The sequence below is a fragment of the Oryctolagus cuniculus genome, chromosome 3, assembly GCF_964237555.1.
Source record: "Oryctolagus cuniculus chromosome 3, mOryCun1.1, whole genome shotgun sequence".
Taxonomy (NCBI): Eukaryota; Metazoa; Chordata; class Mammalia; order Lagomorpha; family Leporidae; genus Oryctolagus; species Oryctolagus cuniculus.
Window position 1 is genome coordinate 182457067 of NC_091434.1, and position 23234 is coordinate 182480300.

Sequence of the window (23234 nt, forward strand, 5' to 3'; positions counted from 1 at the left end):
CACACCTCTGCTCACGTCACACCTCTGCTCACGTCAGACCTCTGCTCACGTCACACCTCTGCTCACGTCAGTCCTCTGCTCACGTCAGACCTCTGCTCACGTCAGACCTCTGCTCACGTCACACCTCTGCTCAAGACTCACTAACTCCCCAGTGCTTTAAGGGGGTAAGTCCAAGGGCACCTCAAAGCCTGCCCTGCCCTTCCACTCTCTGGCCCTCTACCTTTGTTGCCTGCCAGCCTACTGTGTGGACAGCAATTAATTACCATATTAACACCACTGGGAGTTCACACGTCCTGCCTCCTGCCTGGGATGCCCTTTATCTGGTCCTGCATATGTATTCCAAGTTCCCTAAGCACCACGTTCCCCAGGAAGACTCTCTGACCTGCAGTCAGGTGTACACGGCCCTCCTCTCCACTCCGTCTCATTCTCTCCACACCTGCCAAACCACGGATCTCCTTACCTGCACCTCTGCCCCAGCATAAGACTACTTCCTGAGGGCAACAAAGCTGTCTTACTCGATTTTTGTGTCTCAAGAATATATCGACAGTTGTTAGCTAAATAAACGGATGAAAGCAGTTTACATTCTCCTGGACTCTAACATTTAAACACATAGCTCCTGTTTCTTCCAGAATCCACTCACTCTTCCCCCAGTGGAACTGCTCCCTGAGAAATACATTTATTAACCCAGTTGACCCCAGATACAGAAAGGTCTTGTTCTCGGAAATCTGTTGTGAAACTCACACAGGTTTACCTCTAGTACTTTTTGCTTTTTACACTTGAGTTTTTAAAACTGGAATTTTTTAGCAGGTAAAGGGAACTATTATTCCAAAAAGTTTTATAATGACAGATCTTACTTTTATAATTAGAAAAGAAAAAGTCTGATAACTCTGGATAGTAACATTGGAGCCACACTTCTCACTACATTCAAACTTTATCTGCCAACCTCCAGATGACAAACTGGGAATACACTACTTTGATCTGCATAAAAGCGGAACATAATATGTAGTCCACAGTCACAGGTGACTTCATTAGCATTTTCATTCATATAAATTGTTACACTTTTCTCTATACCAACACAGAAGCAATGCCCAATAGAGCTTTCTCTGATAATGGGAATATTCTATATATGGACTATCCAATATAGTAACCATTATCCACATTTAGCAAGAAAAGTTTGAAATATATTATAGGTGAGCCTGTATAATTAGATGTATTCTGATATAAACTCCATTTACAGCTACTAATACAGACACACTACAAATAACTGACGAAACATATGTTACTCTGCTCAAAGTCCGAGCAGACTGTGTGAATTAATAGCACAAAGAAGTAGATTGCTAAGGAGAAACCCAGGGGTGACTGCCGTGGCACAGGGGGTGGAGCCACCTCTCGAGATGCCCACATCTCACACAGGAGTGCCAGCGCCACCCTGGTTACTCTGGGCATCCCACCCAGCTCCCTGCTGCTGTGCCTGGGAGGCAGTGGATGATGGCCCAGGGGCTGGGTTGCTGCCACCCTCATAGAAGACACAGATGGAGTTCCTGGCTCTTGGCTTTGCCTGTGACCAGCCGTGGCTATTGTAGGCATACGGAGACTGAACCAATGGATGAAGATTGTGTGTGTGTGCGCCATGTGCATGTGTGTGTACATGTGTGTCTCCCTCTGCCTTCCAAATAAAACCAAATACATAAATACATCATTTTGAGAGATTAATATGGGTTTGGTCATGGGGGGGGGTGAGTTGGCAGTTGGGGGCTGATGCTTTTCAAACAGGAATGTTTTCCATATTTGCATGTGACCAAAATACCGCACTTTAGAGCTGGAGTATATCATGTGCATCTGTAGCAAGAACCCTTAAACTATCGCAAATAAACACATCACAGAGAAACAACAAAGCAAACACAGCAAGTCTTGATCATGCAAACTGCATTTACCTTAAGAGTGCTGAGAAAGTGGGCTGCTTTGATTTTTAAAGGTCCGAGATACCAGTACCTGAGAAAGACAAGATGAGCACAGCTTAGGATATGAGAGTAACTATCACGGTGATCAGTACCGTCCAGGACACACAACACATCAGATTGCACCTCTACTGCGAGGGGCTGCTCTGGGAGGCTTCGAGATCACGGCTCAGCACAAGAGTGAACTGTTGATTTGCGTTTCAACACAATGCCCAATAGTACGTAGTTAGACAGAAGAGTTTCTTGCAGTTTGTAAGGGATATACAACCAGTCTCCCGAGCCCTCAGATTGGCAGGTATTGCTGTAGTACTGACCTCCAACCACAGAACATGGTGGAGTGCCCCTCACCCCACAGAGCCACAAAAGAGGATGGGACAGTCACACAGGACGCACATGTGTCACCCGGGGACGCGCGCGAGCTCCCTGCTGGAGGCCGCGTCACCCGGGGCCGCGCGTGAGCTCCCTGACTAGAGGCCGCGTCACCCGGGGCCGCGCGTGAGCTCCCTGACTAGAGGCCGCGTCACCCGGGGCCGCGCGTGAGCTCCCTACTGGAGGCCGCGTCACCCGGGGCCGCGCGTGAGCTCCCTGACTAGAGGCTGCGTCACCCGGGGCCGCGCCTGAGCTCCCTGCTGGAGGCTGCGTCACCCGGGGCCGCGCGTGAGCTCCCTACTGAAGGCTGTGTCACCCGGGGCCGCGCGTGAGCTCCCTACTGGAGGCTGTGTCACCCGGGGCCGCGCGTGAGCTCCCTACTGGAGGCTGTGTCACCCGGGGCCGCGCGAGCTCCCTGACTAGAGGCCGCGTCACCCGGGGCCGCGCGTGAGCTCCCTACTGAAGGCTGTGTCACCCGGGGCCGCGCGTGAGCTCCCTACTGGAGGCTGTGTCACCCGGGGCCGCGCGAGCTCCCTGACTAGAGGCTGCGTCACCCGGGGCCGCGCGTGAGCTCCCGACTGGAGGCCGCGTCACCCGGGGCCGCGCGTGAGCTCCCGACTGGAGGCCGCGTCACCCGGGGCCGCGCGCGAGCTCCCTGCTGGAGGCTGCGTCACCCGGGGCCGCGCGTGAGCTCCCTGCTGGAGGCCGCGTCACCCGGGGCCGCGCGTGAGCTCCCTACTGGAGGCTGCGTCACCCGGGGCCGCGCCTGAGCTCTCTGACTGGAGGCTGCGTCACCCGGGGCCGCGCGTGAGCTCCCTGCTGGAGGCCGCGTCACCCGGGGCCGCGCGCGAGCTCCCTGCTGGAGGCCGCGTCACCCGGGGCCGCGCGTGAGCTCCCTGCTGGAGGCTGCGTCACCCGGGGCCGAGCCTGAGCTCTCTGACTGGGTCCGTTCCTCCGTCTCCTCTCATACACACAGGCCATTTCACGTCACTCACGTTACGAAGCTCTGAGATGTCGAATGCTGCATGGGAATGAACAGGATCTCTACATTTTGCTAAATCTAAATACATAAAAGATACTGAATACAGGGAAGGTGCTTGGTTGGAATTAGACACTACCATACAGTAGATTCCTCTCCTAGATTTATCTGTTACCAATCACCCCACCTTAACTGTGCACTAGTGATTCTGGTCATTATGTATTTACTTAGCACCAACTATGTACCTGAATGAAACAGAAGAAATTCACAGTATAAGATCCCTATCCTTGAGTGCTTATGATTTGAAGAAATAAGACCAAAAGAGGTAACAGAAAGTGACTATATATGACACAGTATAAACTGATGACTCTTTACTGGTAAGGGAAATTAAGAAGGGCCAAAAATTGTGAATGGGAGGCCGATGCTGTGGCGTAGCGGGTAAAAACCTTCTAGTCCATTCTGAAAGAGCTGTATGGCAACAAACTGGGAAACCTAGAAGAAATGGATGGATTCCTGGACACATACAAACTACCTAAATTGAGCCATGAAGACAAAGAAAACCTAAATAGACCCATAACCAAGACAGAAATTGAATTAGTAATAAAGCCCCTACCAATAAAGAAAAGCCGATGACCAGATGGCTTCAAAGCTGAATTCTACCAGATATTTAAAGAACTACCTCCAATTCTTCTCAAGCTATTCAAAACAACTGAAAGGGAGGGAATCCTCCCAAATTCTAAGAAGCCAGGATCACCTTAATACCTAAATCTGAAAAACATGCAACAGAGAAAGAGAACTACAGATCAATTTCCCAGATGAAATAGATGCAAAAATCCTCAACAAAATTCTACAATCGAATCCAACAACACATCAGAAAGATCATCCACCCACACCATGTGGGATTTATCTCTGGTATGCAGGGATGGTTCAATATTCGAAGATCAACCAATGTGATTCACCACATTAACAAACTGCAGAACAAACACCATATGATTATCTCAATAGATGCAGAAAAAGCATTTGATAAAATACAACACCCTCTCATGATGAAAACTCTAAACAAATTGGGTACAGAAGGAACATTCCTTAACACAATCAAGGCAGTTTATGACAGACCCACAGCCAGCATCCTATTGAAGGGGAAAAAGTTGGAAGCATTTCCACTGAGATCCGGTACTAGACAGGGATGCTCACTTTCACCATTGCTATTCAATATAGTCCTGGAAGTTTTAGCCAGAGCCATCAGGCAAGAAAAAGAAATCCAAGGGATACAAATTGGGAAGGAAGAAGTCAAGCAATCCCTATTTGCAGATGACATGATTCTACATATAGAGGATCGAAACGTCCCCACTCAGAGACTACTGGAACTCAGGGAAGACTTTGCTAAAGTAGCAGGATATATAGTCAAAACACACACAGACAATGCCATGTCTGAGAGAGGTTTTTTTTTTTTTTTTTTTTTTTTTTTTTTTTTTACAAGCAGACAGTGAGAGAGAGACAGAGAGAAAGGTCTTCTTTTTCCGTTGGTTCACCCCCCACAACTGGCAGCTATGGCCAGTGTGCACTGCACCAATCTGAAGCCAGGAGCCAGGTGCCCCCTCCTGGTCTCCCATGCAGGTGCAGGGCCCAAGCACCTGGGCCATCCTCCACTGCCTTCCAGGCCACAGCAGAGAGCTGGACTGGAAGAGGAGCAACCGGGACAGAATCCGGCGCCCCAACCGGGGCTAGAACCCAGGGTGCCGGCGCCGCAGGCGGAGGATTAGCCAAGTGAGCCGCGGCGCTGGCCGAGAAAGAACTTCTAAGACCAATATCATTCACAATAGCTACAAAATAAAAAAAAAATCAAATACCTTGGAATAAATTTAACCAAGGAGGTCAAAGATCTCTACCATGAGAATTATAAAACACTAAAGAAAAAATAGAAGATGATACAAAAAAAAAAAAAAAAAAAAAAAGGAAAAATCCTCCATGCTCATGGATTGGAACAATCAATATGATCAAATGTCCATTCTTCTAAAAGCAATTTACAGACTCAATGCAAAACCAATCAAAATACCAAAGACATTCTTCTCAGATCTAGAACAAATGATGCTGAAATTCATATGGAGGCACAGGAGACCTCGAATGGCTAAAGCAATCCTATACAACAAAAACACAGCCAGATGCATCACAATACCAGATTTCAAGACATACTACAAGGCAGTTGTTATTAAAACAGCAATGGTACTGCTACAAAAATAGATGGATAGACCAATGGAGCAGAACAGAAACAGCAGAAGTCAATCCAAGCATCTGCAACCAACTTACATGTGATCAGGAGCTAAATTCAATCCTTAGAGCAAGGACAGTCTATTCAATAAATGGTGCTGGGAAAACTGGATTTCTGCGTGCAGAAGCATGAAGCAAGACCCCTACCTTACACCTTACACAAAAATCCACTCAACATGGGTTAAAGATCTAAATCTATGACCCGACACCATCAAATTATTAGAGAACATCAGGGATATTCTGCAAGACACTGGCAAAGAGTTCATGGAAAAGACCCCAGCGGCACAGGCAGTGAAAGCCAACATTAACAACTGGGATTACATCGAATTGAAAAGTTACCATACTGCAAAAGAAACAGGAAAGTGAAGAAGCAACCGACAGAATGGGAGAAATTATGTGCAAACTATGCAACTGATAAAGGATTAACAACCAGAATCTACAAAGAGATCAAGAAACTCCACAACTACAAAACAAACAACCCAGTTAAGAGATGGGCCAAGCGGCGCTGTGGCGTAGCAGGTAAAGCTGCTGCCTGCAGTGCCGGCATCCCATATGGGCGCCGGTTCGAGTCTCAGATGCTCCACTTCTGATCCAGCTCTCTGCTGGTATGGGAAAGCAGCAGAAGATGGTCCAAGTCCTTGGGCTCCTGCACCCGTGTGTGAGACCTGGAAGAAGCTCCTGGCTTCAGATCAGCACAGCTCCTGCCATTGCGGCCAACTGGGGAGTGAACCAGCGGATCGAAGACCTTTCTCCCTCCCTCTCTCTCTGCCTCCCTCCCTCTCTCCCTCTCTCTGCCTCTCCTTCTCACTCTGTTTAACTCTGACATTCAAATAAATAAATAAACCTTTAAAAAAAAAAGAGAGAGAGATGAGCCAAGGAGTTAAACAGACATTTTTCAAAAGAGGAAATCCAAATGGCCAACAGACACATGAAAAAATGTTCCAGATCACTAGCCATCAGGGGAATGCAAATCAAGATCACAATGTGGTTTCACCTCACCCCGGTTAGAATGGCTCTCATACAGATACCAACAAACAACAAATGCTGGCGAGGATGTAGGGAAAAAGGTACCTTAATCCACTGTTGGTGGGCATGTAAACTGGTAAAACCACTATGGAAGAGAGTTTGGAAATACCTCAGAAATCTGAATATAGACCTACCATATGACCCAGTAATCCCCCTCCTCAGAATGTACCCAACGGAAATGAAATCAGTAAAAAAGAATTATCTGCACCCCCAAGTTTACTGCAGCTCAATCCACAATAGCTAAGACATGGAATCAACCTCAATGCCCATCATGGAAGACTGGATAAAGAAATTATGGGATATGTACTCTACGGAATACTACACAGCAGTAAAAAAAAAAAAAAAATGAAATCTGGTCATTTGCAACAAGATGGAGGAATCTGGAAAGCATCATGCTGAGTGAAATAAGCCAGCCCCAAAGGGACAAATACCGTATGTTCTCCCTGCTCTGTGAGAACCAACAGAGCACCTACAAGGGAGCCTGCAGAAGTGAAACTGGCCCCGAGAAGCAATGACTTGAGCTACCCTTGTCTTGACAAGTTTCAGTTTTTTGTTTTTTCATCACACTATTTGTTGCACTCTTTACTTAATACAGAGTTAATCATATGTGTATAAAGTCAATTTACAGTAGATCTCAATAAAAAATAAGAGTGGGAATAAGAGAGGGAGGAGGAAGTTTGTAACTGTAAAGCTGTATAGTTCTGCATACATTTCTACAGAGTTACTTCTAAAGGTACAGTTAAAAAACTTGTCATAGGATTCCAAATCCCATTAAGCTTGGTGCTAAAAATTCCATCTTAATTGTTAAAGTGATCATATTAAGTGTTAAAGTGATCATACAAATAGGATCAAGTGTCTGGCAATAATAGTAGATAGGATTAAAAAGGAGATAACGTTCCAACATGGGAAGCAGTCCACTCAGCAGACTTACAGAATGACTATCGCTTTAAGTAACACTCTGACCTTGGAATCAACCCTTAAGGCTTCCTGGTCTGGCTGAAAAGCCTGTGAGAGCATTTCAGGCATGGAAAGCCAAGACACTGGGGCAAAAAATGTCCTACATGAAGGATCTCTGTGCATGAACCCCCAGCGGAAAGAAGTGGCCATCAAAGAAGGATGTACTTTTCTCTGAAGGGAGGAGAGAACTTCACTCTGCTTATGGCTTTGTCTAAATACTGATGGAGTTTGTGGACTCAGATGGCTTCCATAGCCTTGGCAGCTCATGTCAAGAGCCTTGCGTGGGCACTGATGTCATACATAAGCATGTTAACTGTTAAATTAACAGGAGTCACTGTGCACTAACTCTCCATGCAGGACCTCTGTCCTCAATGAGTTGTATTATGAGTTAACCGTAAAACTAGTTCTCAAACAGTTTGTGTTTTGGTGTGTATGTATGTGCAAATTGTTGAAATCTTTACTTAGGATAGAGTTGGTCTTCTGTGCACAAAGTTAACTGAAAATGAATCTTAATGGAGGATGGGACTGGCAAGGGGAGAGGGAGGAGGAGGAAGGGAGAGGATGGGAGTGTGGGTGAGAGGGCAGGTATGGTGGGAAGAATAAATGTATTCCCAAAGTTGTACTTATAAAATTTGTATTCCTTAAAAAATAAATTAAAAAAAATCCAATGGGCAATGTAGAACCATTCTAAATTATTATTCAAGTTGATGCTACTAATGAGATCCTTGCTCATATGATTTTCCCCCTATATATATATGTGTGTGTGTGTGTTTCCTTAGAGTTTGCTTGTTTTTTTTTTTAAACCAGTTAGCCAAACAGAAACACATCCAGCTCAGGCAGCTAACTACCTTCTATACTGTCGGCAGGTCTTTCATCTCCACCAGCAGCACATTTTGACACTATGCTTGCAGTCTTCCCATGGCCAGTGAAGAAATGATTTATTGTGTCCTTACTGTTTCTTCCTTAACACAAAGCAACTCGGCAGACAGCACTAGCCGGGCATTACAACCATCACTAAAATGTTAGAATTCACCATTCAGAAAAAACTGAAATAAAGGGCAAGATACTCCTAAAACGCCGACCTGTGCGTGTGTTTAGTTATTAATTAAAGCATTTGGAAAACAATTTGCTCTCACAGACTTTTTCAGGGAATGCTAAACAACTCCTCTTGATGAGCTCCTGAAATTTGAGGTTGTGCATAGAACACAAAGCAATTGGTGGCATCAACATACCAGAGCACATTTGAAAATAAAGACATAGAGTATTTAAGAATACAGGGTGTAATATAACACAATAGTGTCTCCCGCTGACATTCTTCTGTCGGGGCTTTCATTAGCAGAAATGATAAAATGACACAAGTGAGACATTTTTGTAATCCGTGTGGCAGGCTGGCCCACGACACGAAGAGGGATTTCTTGATGAGAGCTGTGGGAGATCAGTCATAATTCAGTTAAACTGTAACTAAAACTGGAAGCCCTCATTTTGTAAGAAAAGTAAGGGATGAACAGCAGCCCCCAGGTGTGACGTGAACCCACAGTGTCCCTGTTCTCTCACACACATCAATGGGCCTGCTCACACCCTCTTTCCAAGCCAAGTTTCATTTCAAGCAATGGATCTCCAGGAGTAAGTCCATTTCCAGGAAAAGACGGCCACTCAACAGGCCTGTTATTCCATAACACAGCTGCTATCTGCCTCCCTTCCTTAAGAGGGGCAGCATGTGGTCTCTCAAGCTTTTCTTTCAAAAAGAAAGAAAAAACACCACCCCTCTGGAATAGTCTGTGAGCTCCAGGAGGCCATGGCATAGGCACGCCTTTGGCTTGGTGCCCAGCTAAGCAGGACAGGAAATCCCGTTCTCTGCTCAGTCTAGCTTGAGCCTAAGCTACACTCAACCGCAGGCTGCCCTCCGAAGAGAGCGCCACACCCTTCTCTCTTCAACTCCCAGCAAGCGAGTGTCTTCCCCGAGGGTATAACCTCTACCTTCTTATGTATGACCTCTATAACCTCTGCAACCTCTACCTGTATGACCTTCATTATTCACACACAACTCCACTCCAGGCCCACCAGACTTATCCCCAGCAGATCACTGCACATTAAAACCTCAAAGACCAGGACAGCAAAGACATCTTAAAGACAGTCACACATCGGGATGGTCGTTCTTTACTTGCTAACTTTGACAGCGGCATCTCTGAAGGATCCCCAGCGCAGGCCAGTCATCGCAAACACAGGCTGTTCCTTTTCACCCTGGAAGTTAAATGCACTTCATTTAGATTAACAAGTACGGCAACTGGCAACTCTCTATGGGCAGGCACCAGCAAACGCTCACGGCCTGCTTTCTATCAGACCCGAACTCTACAAGGCACGTTCCAACTTTGAAGAAATGAACCTTGTGAGTGCCCAGCAGGAGGACATGAAGAAGCCATGCAAGAAGTTGTTCTTTATTAGCTCCTGAACCTGCTGCGAGGGGACACACTGCCACCCGCAGACCGTCACTCAGGGAGCGCTCGGTCAGCAGCCACTCCTCTCCTCACACAAGCATCTTTTATTCCACTTTCCCATGAACTTTTTCAAGTGCCTCATACTTGTCCAGCACGAAGATGATTTAAGCAGCGTTCTTTTTGGAAGGCCAGAGCCCTCAAGTCCTGATACTTCAGAATATTGCACTCGAACATCTGAAAATTCAGTCAAGTATTTCACAGCACACCATAAAAAAACCGAGGTGAATTTAGCCCAAAGCTTTGTGGTCAAACACTGCATATCCCAATCAGCAAGTTTCCAGCAAATCGTGAATTAAGCAATTCATAACAATGAAGTTTACAGAGTTTAAGAGTTTGGACTCCATAAGCAACCTTCCTTAAGGAAGTTAAGTACAAGTAATACTTAGATACAAGTAATACAGCAGAGGGCCGGCGCCGTGCCTCACTAGGCTAATCCTCCGCCTTGCAGCGCCAGCACACCGGGTTCTAGTCCCGGTCAGGGCGCCAGATTCTGTCCCGGTTGCCCCTCTTCCAGGCCAGCTCTCTGCTGTGGCCAGGGAGTGCAGTGGAGGATGGCCCAAGTGCTTGGGCCCTGCACCCCATGGGAGACCAGGACAAGTACCTGGCTCCTGCCATCGGATCAGCATGGTGCGCTGGCCGCAGCGCGCCGGCCGCGGCGGCCATTGGAGGGTGAACCAACGGCAAAGGAAGACCTTTCTCTCTGTCTCTCTCTCACTGTCCACTCTGCCTGTCAAAAAAACAAACAAACAAAAAAACTAGTAATACAGCAGAGTGCCTGGGTTCCTGCCTCCCACATGGGAGACCTGGATTGCATTCCCAGGTTCTGGCCCCAGTGTCCCCTCTGTGCTGGCTGCCACTGGCATTTGGGTAGCAAACCAGTGGATGGGCACTCTTTGTCTCACTCTCATTTTTAATTTCTAGAACCAAGTCATCGCCCCACCACAACCAGTATAAGCAGAAAATTAAGAACTGATGAGAATCCTGGGCACTGGAAGAGAAGTACTCTACGCCTTCTCCTTAGGGAAGGGGGTGCAGCCCTCCAACTCCACTGTACTCCCATTCCAACTCTGCCAAAGCCAAGTGAGGGAGAATCATGAACAGGAAAACCTACAAGATGCTGGCCTCTCTTGGGGCAGGTGCTGTGGCACAGTGGGTTAAGGCCCCAACCTGCAGCGCCGGCATCCCATATGGGAGCCAGTTCGAGTCCCAGCTGCTCCACTTCCGATCCAGCTCCCTGCTAATGTGCCTGGGAAAGCAGCAGAGGGTGGCCCAAGTGCCTGGGATCCTGCACCTACACGGACCCGGAAGAAACTCCAGGCTCCTGGTTTCAGCTCAGCTCAGCTCTGGTTGTTGCAGCCATTTGGGGAGTGAATCAGCAGATGGAAGACCTCTGTCTCTACTTCTCCCTGTATCTCTTTCAAATAAATAAAACAACACTTAAAAAAAAAAAAAAAAAGATGCTGGCCTCTTGTCCCAGTGTTGGGCATCTGCCTGCACAGATGTGCCTTTCTGCTCGCTGCGAGGAGGAAGGAACTCGAGGGCAGCGTGGAGACGGGTGTGAGGAACTCACTGGCTGCACGGCCAGGACTCTTCTGCCTCCCTGCGCCAAGTGGACACTGCAGACGCAACAGACTCTGAGCCATCTGACAGCCTCGTCTCAGAATCTGCACCAGGGACCGAGGGTACCGAACCTGGGAACTTAGAGGTGAAGCCAGGAAAGGCTTCCGACACCAGACAACTACGTCATGGGAGGCACCCAACAATCGCCACGAACCCGGAAGAGCGAGAGAGCACTTGGTAAGTAGAAGCTTCTCCTTTAGTCTCCTCCTCTGCACTGACAGAGGAGCTAGGAACAGCAGGCGGTGGGCGGGGAGGATGGAATCAAACAGTTCAGACACGGAGCGAGGGGTGACTGCCGGTTACTGAGAGCTGACGCGGTACTGACAGTGACGGACGACGGGTCAGGGCAAGCACTGCACATGGCAGCACGAAGCATAAACCTGTTTGCTTTCATTATCTTAACTGGCATTTACGGGATTCAATGTGATGACCTCATGTACATACACGATGCAAAGTTATTATATCAAGCCAATTAACATATCCACCAACTCCCTTATTTTTTTGTGGTGAGAATTTTGAAATGCAATTTTAGCTGTGCTAAAATGTTTTTATTATTGTGAGTCAGACCCAAAGCTTACCCTTCCTGTCTGACTGCAACTTTGTGTCCCTGGACGAACATTTCAAGGTTAAGGCACTTTAACAAGCACTCCAGAAGGTACCACAGAGGATGCCATGGTGAAATTAGCTAGCAAACACCAAAGCTATCCAATTGGAAACAAGTTATCTTGACAGAAACTGAGGTCTTTAATATGTCAGTGTGCATTATAAATTCTACAGGGAGAGAGACATAAGTTTTCCTGGGTTTGGTGTTGTGGCACAGAGGGTTAAGCCACCACCCAGGACACTGGCATCCCTTATGAGTTTTGGTTCATGTCCCAGCTGCTCCAATCCAGCTCTTTGCTCATGTGCCTGGAAAACAGAGGAAGATGGCCCAACCGTGTGGGCCTCTGCATCCATGTAGGAGACCCGGAGGAAGCTCCTGGCTTCAGCTGGCCCGGCCCCAGCTGCTGTGATCATTTGGGGAGTGAACCAGTGGATGGAAGATCTCCTCTCCTCTCCTTCCCTCCCTCTCTCTCTGCCTTTCAAATAATTTTTTTTAAAGAAGCGGTCCTGAGCTAATGGGCCAGCCCCCCCGGAGGACCCTTCAGCACAACTACGGCTCCTTGAGAAACGATGTTCTGAATTGTGTGCTACGGGCAAGACCTGCTGACAGCTCTAACACTGTTTGCTTTCAGGCCGGTATCGCGGCTCACTTGGCTAATCCTCCGCCTGCATCGCTGGCACCCCGGGTTCTAAGTCCCAGCTGGGGCGCCGGATTCTGTCCCGGTTGCCCCTCTTCCAGTCCAGCTCTCTGCTGTGGCCCGGGAGTGCAGTGGAGGATGGCCCAAGTGCTTGGGCCCTGCACCTGCATGGGAGACCAGGATGAAGTACCTGGCTCCTGCCATCGGATCAGTGCGGTGCGCCGGCCATAGCGGCCATTTGGGGGGTGAACCAACGGAAGAAAGACCTTTCTCTCTCTCTCTCGCTGTCTAACTCTGCCTGTCAAAGAAAACAACAACAACAACAACAAACACTGTTTGCTTTCTTCGTCTGGGAGAAGTGTTTCAGGGGTTTCCTGTTAGGGTTGAGGGAAAAGCCTGTAACCCCAAGGTTTCACTGAGGAGGGTAAGAACGGCTCTGGACAGTAAGTGAGCACCCAGACACACACGACCTGTGTATCTTCAGACAGTGACTTGAGCATGGCTGTCGCCGTTCAGACGTGAAATGCAAGTGAGTGATAGAGACCGGTCCCTTCTGTTGAGTACGCACGAGCACAGTGAAGGCAAGCAAGGCCAGATGGACACAGGGGGAGCCAAGAGACAAAACATCAGGTCCTGGCAGGTATCAGATGATGAGATGAATAGGTCAATCGACAAACACAGTCTGTACTGATGAAATACATGAAACTTGTGTAACTTAAATAAAATTTAAGAAAAAAGAAAAAACAAAACAGGCACACAGTCAGAAGGAGCTGGCTGGAATACCACGCAAAGACTGAAGGACAGGAAGACAATTTCTGCCTCCTCTAGGAATTTCAGGGATCCGGGATCAAGAGAAAAGAAGGAGGTAGAAGGAATTCTCAAGGGGCTCCAAGCACCTCTGAAGAGAATGGTTAAAGCCAGGGTCTGAAAAAACAGAAACCACGGAGCTAGCCAGGAACGACAGGGGAGAGGGAGATACTCCAGCCCCCACAACCCCCTCTCTGGCATAGGCCCTTTGGCTGTGGGTTGGCAGCATCTAAACATCTGATTTAAAAAAAAAGTTGAAAACATTTCTGAACCTGTTCTGGCAGTTTCTTTACAGCCAGCTCTTAGGCAGTGCAGATATTTCTGTTGGAAGAACTGCTCTTTCAAAGTCACAGGATGGTGCCACCTGTTACACCACCTGACAAGGCGTGAAGTGCAAAATGCAACGGACTGAGGCAGTAAACCTAGATCCTAGTTCGGTCTCCGGGACAATTACTCATATCACCAGATGTCTTCTATTTACGAGGGCAAAATATTCCTGCTGACATACAGAGCTGGAGGTGTGACCACTGGTCAGTGTAAAAGCTAAGCATACGGCACTGTTACAATTTCTCTTCTCTTTGGAGAATCTCGTGTTACAGTTCAATGGGGTTGGGGCTATCGTTCACAAGGTGAAGGATGCAGCATCAGGCCTGGGCTTACAATGCTTTTCTCCATGTCTGAAAGCAATTTCCAGAAAGAGGGGGAAAAAGAGCAAGAATTCGACTTAGCTGGGTTCCTCAGAGACCAAACTAGAGGCTGCCGCGCCACATTTTCTAGGAATGGATTCAAAGCTTTGTTTCCTGGGCTGTCATGAAAATACGGAGCCTGTAGTAAATTTAACCCTGGTTTCATCAGTTCACCAAGTCAGTATATTTGAAGGAAAGAGAGAGACAAGAGATTTAAATATAAGCAAGGCAAGATATTCCAGTTAAATTCAGGTATGTATAAGAAACAGCAAGTCACTCCATTACTAAGATACTTATCCTGACCGCTTTCCTTTGGTAATATTTTAAAATAATATTTTCATAGATAAGCATCTATAACACCTTTCGTAGGCTGGAACATCTTTCAGCATAGCCGTACCATTTTTTGAGGACAATTTTATTATATACTAAAAGATCAAATAGAAATTAAATCACTTTGTCATGACCAGGGAGGTTGTGATGGACAGTTCTGACATTGCTGCATGAAGAAAAAAGGAACATAAAAGGCAAGTAGGTTGTGGGCTCCTGGGTTCACCAGCTGGGAATATGCTCAAAGCAAACTCTATACACAAGACCTTCCAGGACCCAAGTCTGGAATGATGACAAGGTGGGGGGACTCCTCTCGGAAATATAAGAAATATGAGCAGAGTACACAGGGCTCAACATCCATAGGATTATTTAACTTCATGGATCTGCCTACTTAGGAATTTGGTCTTTCTGGGGGCTGGGGGTGAATTTACATGAATAAGTGGTTTTTTTGTTTTGTTTTCTTGTTTTTTTTTTTTTTTTTTTTTTTTTTTTGACAGGCAGGCAGAGTGGACAGCGAGAGAGAGAGAGACAGAGAGAAAGGTCTTCCTTTTGCTGTTGGTTCACCCCCCAATGGCCGCTGTGGGCGGCACACCACACGCTGATCCAAAGCCAGGAGCCAGGTGCTTCCTCCTGGTCTCCCATGGGGTGCAGGGCCCAAGCACTTGGGTCATCCTCCACTGCCCTCCCGGGCCACAGCAGAGAGCTGGACTGGAAGAGGAGCAACCGGGACAGAATCCGGTGCTCCGACCGGAACTAGAACCCGGGGTGCCGGCGCTGCAGGCAGAGGATTAGCCTAGTGAGCCACAGCGCCGGCCAAATAAGTGTTTTTTTTTTATGAATAAAATTTTTTAAAGAGAAGATTCTGATCAAGAATTGGAATGGTTACTGGACAAATCAAACATACTTGAAGAGTACACTGAGCATTTGTACCCTTCACATAGGTTCCCAACACTGCCTGAGAGTGACCGTCTGTGCGTGTGTGTAAGTTCTGCAGCACTGCTAAACCTGTGAAGAAGTTACCGGGGGTCAGGGATCCTTTATTTTTATTCATGGCATTATAACCACCACATTATTCTTTCTGACATTCAAACTCCTAACATCAGTGAGTAGGACACCACTGGGCTGGCTCCTACGCCTCTGTGATGCCCATAGGTTTGTGAGTACTTCTTCACCTTTTTAAAAAATCGATCGATCGATCGATCGATCTATCTATCTAAGAGGTAGAGACAGAGAGAAAAGGTCTATCTATCTATCTATCTATCTAAGAGGTAGAGACAGAGAGAAAAGGTCTGTCTGTCTGTCTGTCTATCTATCTATCTAAGAGGTAGAGACAGAGAGAAAAGGTCTGTCTGTCTATCTATCTATCTATCTAAGAGGTAGAGACAGAGAGAAAGGTCTTCCACCCACTGGTTCACTTCTAATATGGCCCCAACGGCCAGAGTTGGGCCAATTTGAAGCCAGGAGTTTCTTCTGGGTCTCCCATGCAGGTGCAGGGACCCAAGCACTTGGGCCATCTTCTGCTGATTTCCCAGGCCATGGCAGGGAGCTGGACCCAAAGTGGTGCAGCCAGGACTCCAACAAGCGCCCATAGAGGATGCCGGCACCGCAAGCAAAGGCTTAGCCGACTATGCCACAGCGCTGGCCCCTCTTTGCCTTGTTCTTGCCCTGCCTCTGAAAGCCGTCCCCTCACGGCGTCCCGGTTATTTTTCTCAGGAATGAACGGTACAGATGCGCATGCTCACTGCTCTTGGGCCTTACTGCCTCCGACCGCCTTCAGTGAGCATAATCAGTGAATACTAAGTATACTTCTGAAACCATTCATGAGTTCATCAACAAGTCAGCAAGTAAACACTGGACAGCCTACCAGAAAAACAGAAGCTCTGTTCCCACCCAGGATGGAAGAAGCTACGTGAACAGCATTCCCATTTTAAAAAGGTAAAACAAATAAATAAATATTTTAAAAAAGCCAGAAAATCACCGGCGCCGTGGCTCACTAGGCTAATCCTCCGCCTAGCAGCGCCAGCACACCGGGTTCTAGTCCTGGTCGGGGCGCCGGATTCTGTCCCAGTTGCCCCTCTTCCAGGCCAGCTCTCTGCTGTGGCCAGGGAGTGCAGTGGAGGATGGCCCAAGTGCTTGGGCCCTGCACCCCATGGGAGACCAGGAGAAGCACCTGGCTCCTGGCATCTGATCAGCGTGGTGCACCGGCCGCAGCGCACCGGCCACGGTGGCCATTGGAGGGTGAACCAACGGCAAAGGAAGACCTTTGTCTCTGTCTCTCTCTCACTGTCCACTCTGTCAAAAAAAAAAAAAAAAAAAAAAAAAAAAAACGCCAGAAAATCCACAAAAGCGTAATTCTCTTAAGCTTGTCAGAGAGCCGATGGTACCAGACAACCAAGCGACCCGCACTCCGGGAAGACAGGCTGCACGGAAAGGTCCCAGCTCTGAGGCAGCAGGGGCGAAGAGGAAATCGGTCACCGCCCAGGTCTGCATTTATTCAGCTCTGCCACTGCTCAAAGCAGCCACCGCGGCAGATAGCGCCTCACAGTTCAAAGGCAACCCATAGAGGAACCAAAAACAGTGAACAGACTGGAGGAGATGCAGAGGAATTCTTACCTACGAGAGTATTACAAAAACTGTGGGAAAATTAAAAGTTCATTTTGGTTCAAATGGAATTAAAAGATTTCGGTAGCAAAAAATTTGAGCCAATTCATACTTTTTTTTTTTTTTTTTTTGACAGGCAGAGTGGACAGTGAGAGAGAGAGAGAGACAGAGAGAAAGGTCTTCCTTTTGCTGTTGGTTCACCCCCCCAATGGCTGCCACGGCCGGCGCAATGCAGCCGGCACACTGCGCTGATCTGATGGCAGGTGCCAGGTGCTTCTCCTGGTCTCCCATGGGGTGCAGGGCCCAAGCACTTGGGCCATCCTCCACTGCACTTCCGGGCCACAGCAGAGAGCTGGCCTGGAAGAGGGGCAACCGGGACAGAATCCAGCGCCCCGACCGGGACTAGAACCCGGTGTGCCGGCACCGCAAGGCGGAGGATTAGCCTAGTGAGCCGCGGCGCTGGCTATACATTTTCTTAATACACATTTTCCATGAACTTTTTCAAGTATCTTCACTCAATCAAGAAGTCACAGGATCAAAGTCTGGAACTGGTAAACCAAGAAACAGCGTTCTTGGCTCCACAGTAATGCATCACACACCTCAGATGGTTAACGTGGTGGTTCTGATTTATGTTTTTCCACTTTTTAAAAAAGCAGTAACACTAGTAAATTAGTTGTAGCAACCAGAATTACCAGGGAAAGTAGTTTTTCCTGGGGGTAAGACTTGGAATGGGAAGGGAAAGTGGACTGTTTTCACTTTAATTCCAACTGCCATATTTCTTTAATAGTATCTATGTATCACTTCGATAATTGTTGAGAATCTGAAGACTTTACCTTGATTTGTAACACATCAAGTGGGACTGTCTCTCCTTTCACAATCGCAAGCGTGGCATCTGTGATATGTCTGAAAGAGAACGGGAAGGAAAGCAGGTGCTGTGAAAACCAAGCCACACCTCCCCTGGCCACAGACATGCACACACTCACACACCTGGCCATAGACACACATGCACATACAGACACACACCTGACCATAGACACGCTCACACTCACACACACACCTGGCCATAGACACACACACATACCTGGCCATAGACATGTACACACACACGCTCACACACCTGGCCATAGACACACACATGCACATGCAGACACACACCTAGCCATAGACACACACACACACACACACACACACACCCTCTTGCCCTGTCAGGAAGGGAATATTTTCAAAAACTGCAAACTTAGTGGGCACAACTAGAGTAGAAGGCTCTGACTGGGGCTCAGAGAGAGCAGGCCTTGGCGAGGAGAAGCTCATACAAGATATCACTTACTTATTTAACATCTGCTGGGTCTCCACATTGTGCCTGCATATTTAACACTGGAAAATATGACTCTTAAATGAATAAAAAAATCTTCTATTCATTTTTAGAACCTGACATACTTCTAAAAACAGTATTTCTTTTTACCCTAACAGCCAGAAGGGTAGCTAATGACAGGATTTGTTGTAGTTTTCTTAGCAAAATATAACCCAGAACCCAAAATACATTTCCCTTATTTTCCAAGATTACCAGGAAGTAGGCTTCATTTTAACTGATGATTCTGTTATTCAAAGACAAAAATGTGTTCTTATTTGTACCTGGATAGCCATTTAAGAATCTATAGGTAACGATGAATCAAAACACATTACTACTGACACCCATTCACAGTGTGTTAACTACTCAATTCTGGAGTTCATGCTTGTTCAAACTTAGACACACAAATCCGCAATGCTGTCAACAACAGAAACACATCAGACGTGGCTGAAGACACCCTCTCTCACAGCCGCGACGAGCAGCAGACCCACAGGACCACGTCCTCTCCCCAACCCCTGCCTGCAAGTCTACCACCTGTGTGCCTTCAGAGGCCCACACCAGCAAGCCCAGACCTGGGCCCTTCTCTAACTTTCTACCAGGGAACTATCACTTTCTCTTCACAGTGCGTCACAGTTTATGGTTCTTTACTTTTTTATCTGCCTCCTTCTGGACAACAAAATTTCCACCAGGCTAGTGATAATTTACATCTAATTATCAAACAAAATATAATTAAGTCTAGCAGTGCACGGCACACAGTAGGCTCTCAATTATTTGCTGGATGACTATATGCTGTAGAATTTCAAGTCTATAAAACAGCACAGAGCCCAGTAACATGAACTCCTCAACAATTACCAACTCATGACCAAGCTTATCTCCTTTCATTTTCCCTATGTATCACCCCATCCCGTGTCAACCGCAGTAAATCCTGGATACCCTTCACCCATAAATAGTTCATTGTGTTTCAAAAGACAGACTTAAAAATAACATAAGTTGTCACTATCACACCTCAAACAGTAAAAATCCTTCATAGCAGCAGATATTTAGTCAATGGTTACATTTAATCAAGGAACTCATATGTTCAAAGCAGATCCAAAAAAGATGTATCTACTGCACTTAGTTCATATGTCTCAAGTCTCTTGAAGCCCATAGGTTCATTTTCTCTCCTTTACTTTTTCCTACTTGAAGAGATGGGTTGTTTTATTAAGTATATGAGGGTCTGGATTTTACTGACTGCATCCCATAATATTAACATATCTACATTTCTTGTGTTTTCTGAAAATTTGTACCTAGGATAGAAAACGTGCATCCGGTTTGGCTTCTTGAGTTTTGGGAAAAACACTCCCCATACGTGGTGGTGCGCCAGCTCAGACACTACCTGGCTGATTCTCACGACTGTGGCAAGCTCTGAAAATCACTACCTACACGTATTAACAGTTACTAACCAGTGACCTTTCAATTCTGCTACCCCTTCTAATTTCTCATCTGGCTTACAAAGAGTCTCTGCATCCATCCTTAATTTGGATACCCTAAAGAAGAGGTCACACAAGAATGTCAGGATAAATTCATTTTAACCAGTGTTCAAAATAAGCCGATTCCCTACCATCATCCCAAAGTCACCAGTTTCTCACTTTTATTTTCTTAGCCTTACCAGCTCAAAGATTTAAATATACACTTGATGTTTTAATGTAATATAGTTATTAGCCTAATACTCAAATTATCCCATATGAATGAACTTTAATAATGGACTACAAGGGTTAATACATAATTGAAATGAACTATAACAAAGGGTAGCCACATAAAGTCCACGTTGATGTTAACCAAACTGAGAAGAAATTAATAGTTCTTTCTTAACACTAAGAAGGCAAATTACTTCAGTTTGAAAAAACTAATTTTTTAACTTATTTTTTGGACTTTACTTCTTTAGAGAAGTTTTAGGCTCTCTTAGCAAACTAAGAGGAAAGTGCATAGACTCCCACATTTCTCCTGCTCCAACACACGGACAGCATCTCCCGCCAGAGTGGCTGGTACGTTTGCTACAACGAGGAACCTACCTTAACCCCTCACTATCACCCTAAACTCACCCTTGCCTCCAGGGCCACTCTTGGTATTGGACGTTCTGCAGGGGTGCAGTGCATCCCCCGCTGATCCTACAGGATGCTCTCTCAGGTCGTCAGAATCCTGTCTCCTGGCTCCATCACAGGATGCAGCCTCTCCAGAGAGCCTTCTTTCACTCAGTGAGAGGCACTGAGGTTGTTCCTCCAGGCATTTTCAGACTTGACGGCTCGTTTCTGTTCACTGCTCAATCATATTCCAGAGTCTGCACACACCACAGTTTATTAGTACATTCACCTGCTGCCCACTTCTCGTGTGGGTTTGGGACAATTACGTCTTTCCAGGAATTTGTGGGCAGAGTTGTCCTTCCTATTCTTTATCATCCTTTTAAATTTCTGTAAGATCTGTAGTGATGTCCTCTTTCATTACCAGTACTGAGAATCTGTGTCTTTTTTCTCTTAGCTTGGCTACAGATTCCATCAATCTTTTCAAATAATTAGCATTGGGTTTGCTTTTTTTTCCTACTGATTTCCTGTTTGCAATTTCATTTCTCCTTTGATCTATGTGTCACTTAGAAGCATGTTGTGTAACCTCAACGGATTTGGAGATTTTTCCAGTTACCTTTCTAGTTTAATTCCTTTTTCCCCCTCCTTAGGTGCGACAGGATGGCTAGAACTGACTGGAGTCAGGTATTTTCCTTCACCCAGCTTAAGCCCTGAAAACGCTCCACTAGGTCAGCCCCTGGTCAACCTGTTTCTCCTGAGAGTAGGCTCTGAAAACCAATCTGCTCTGGCGTATTTCAAATGGCTCCTTCCCCTTCCCCTTCCCCATGTGAAAAGCATGAGATTTCTGTTAGTCACTGCAGGGTCCTGAGAGAGCTTCTGAAGGCAAATTTCACAACAGCGGGGTCCCCCTGCAGGTCTAATTGTCAGAGTCGACTGTTCTGATGTCCAGCGTTTGCCAGGCTCTGTTCAGGCTTTCCCACGGCGGCTTCTGCCATTAGTCTCCACCAAACCATGGCTCCTGCCGGCCTCCAGTCCTGAGGGCAGCTGTCCGCCCTGAACCTGTCCCCCCTTCAGGTCCCAGAGCAGTGCTGTTTTCAGTGTTGCTCAGCTTTTACTTGGCGTTAGGCAGAGTGGCTGCTTCCAAGCTCCTCACATGACCTCTAACGCCAGCCCTGGGGAGGTACCACCTACGCTCGGTAAAATTCACCCTGAAGCACACTGCTGCGCACGCTTTGACAAACACACGCGGTCACGCAGCCGCCACCATGACCAAGACAGAGAACATTTCCAACAGTGCAGACGCCCTGTAGCCAATCCTTCGCCCCGACCAGCAGCTCCTGGTTTGACTTTTCCAGAATGTCAGACATCAGAATCAAGAAATTCAAGTTTTTTCTGTTAGTGTGAGTTTGAGATTTGTTTGTGTTGATGAATTTGTCAACAGATGATTGGCAGTGTTCCAAGATTTTGGCAGTTAGGAATGAAGCTACTATAAATATTCATATATAGATTTTTAAATGGACATTTTCATTTCTTTTGGGGAAACATATAGAAATGTCACTGGTGTGCATATGGTAAGTATGTGTTTAGTTGTGTAAGAAACGGTCAACTTTTCTTCCATAGTGGCTATACCATTTTGCATTCACACCCGCAAATCAATAACGGGTCTTCAAAACGTTCATGGAAAATGGTACTATGAAAAAACTAGGCATGGGTTCCAAAAATTTTTTTGTACCAGGAATACACTTAATCCCATTTTTCCACAAACTTTTTGAAGTACCTTCAATTGAGCTTAAATTGCTGCGTATACTTAGCACTCCAGGTTTTGGTGGTTGATTTTTGGTTTTGTTTTGTATAAACAATTCTAATAGATGTGTAGTGGCATTTCATGGATTTATTTCAATTTGCATTTACCTATTAACTGAAGGTTTTCTTTTAGAAGCTTTACCATTATAGGATTTAAAGATAGGGTCTATGAACCATTTCATGTTAATTTTTATATATAATATGATGGACAGGCCGAAGGTTATTCTCTTCGTATACGGTTGTCCAACTGTCCCACAAGCACTTCTTGAAAAAACTGTCTTTTTTCCACTGAACTACCTTGGCACCTTTGTTGAAAAACCAGCTGCCCATACATGTGTGGGCCTAATTCTGGACTTTTTCTTCCACGCATCTTTATGTCTCTTTTGTCAACACCACACTACCTCAATCCCTACAGCTTTAGAGGGTAGAACAGGGTAAGTTGATGAGCTCTCAAACTGCTTCTGTTTCAAAATTCTTTTGGCTATTCTAATCTATTTTTCTACATAAATCTTGGAATCAATCTGTCAATTCGTACCAAAAATCCTTCTGGAAACCTGATTAGGGTTGTGCTGACTTTATAGGTCAATTTGGAGAACTGACAGCTCAGTGTTGAGTCTTACAATCCAGGAACACAGATAATACCTTTATTTTGGTCTTCTTGATTTCTCTCCTTCAAGTTCTACATTTTCAGC

The 23234-nt window shown here is 46.4% G+C and overlaps 1 protein-coding gene across 14 annotated transcripts in view; it reads right to left on the reverse strand.

Moving 5' to 3' along the window:
• AGK (acylglycerol kinase) overlaps positions 1 to 23234 on the reverse strand; it is a 102325-nt gene that overhangs the window by 17103 nt on the left and 61988 nt on the right. For all 14 annotated transcript variants that reach the window (XM_070071403.1, XM_070071400.1, XM_070071399.1 and 11 more), the window contains 3 exons: positions 18168 to 18237; positions 9719 to 9798; positions 1935 to 1992 (listed from right to left, as the gene is read on the reverse strand). In XM_070071403.1, the coding sequence (XP_069927504.1) occupies positions 1935 to 1992; positions 9719 to 9798; positions 18168 to 18237 (208 nt within the window). The remainder of the gene's footprint in view (positions 1 to 1934; positions 1993 to 9718; positions 9799 to 18167; positions 18238 to 23234) is intronic.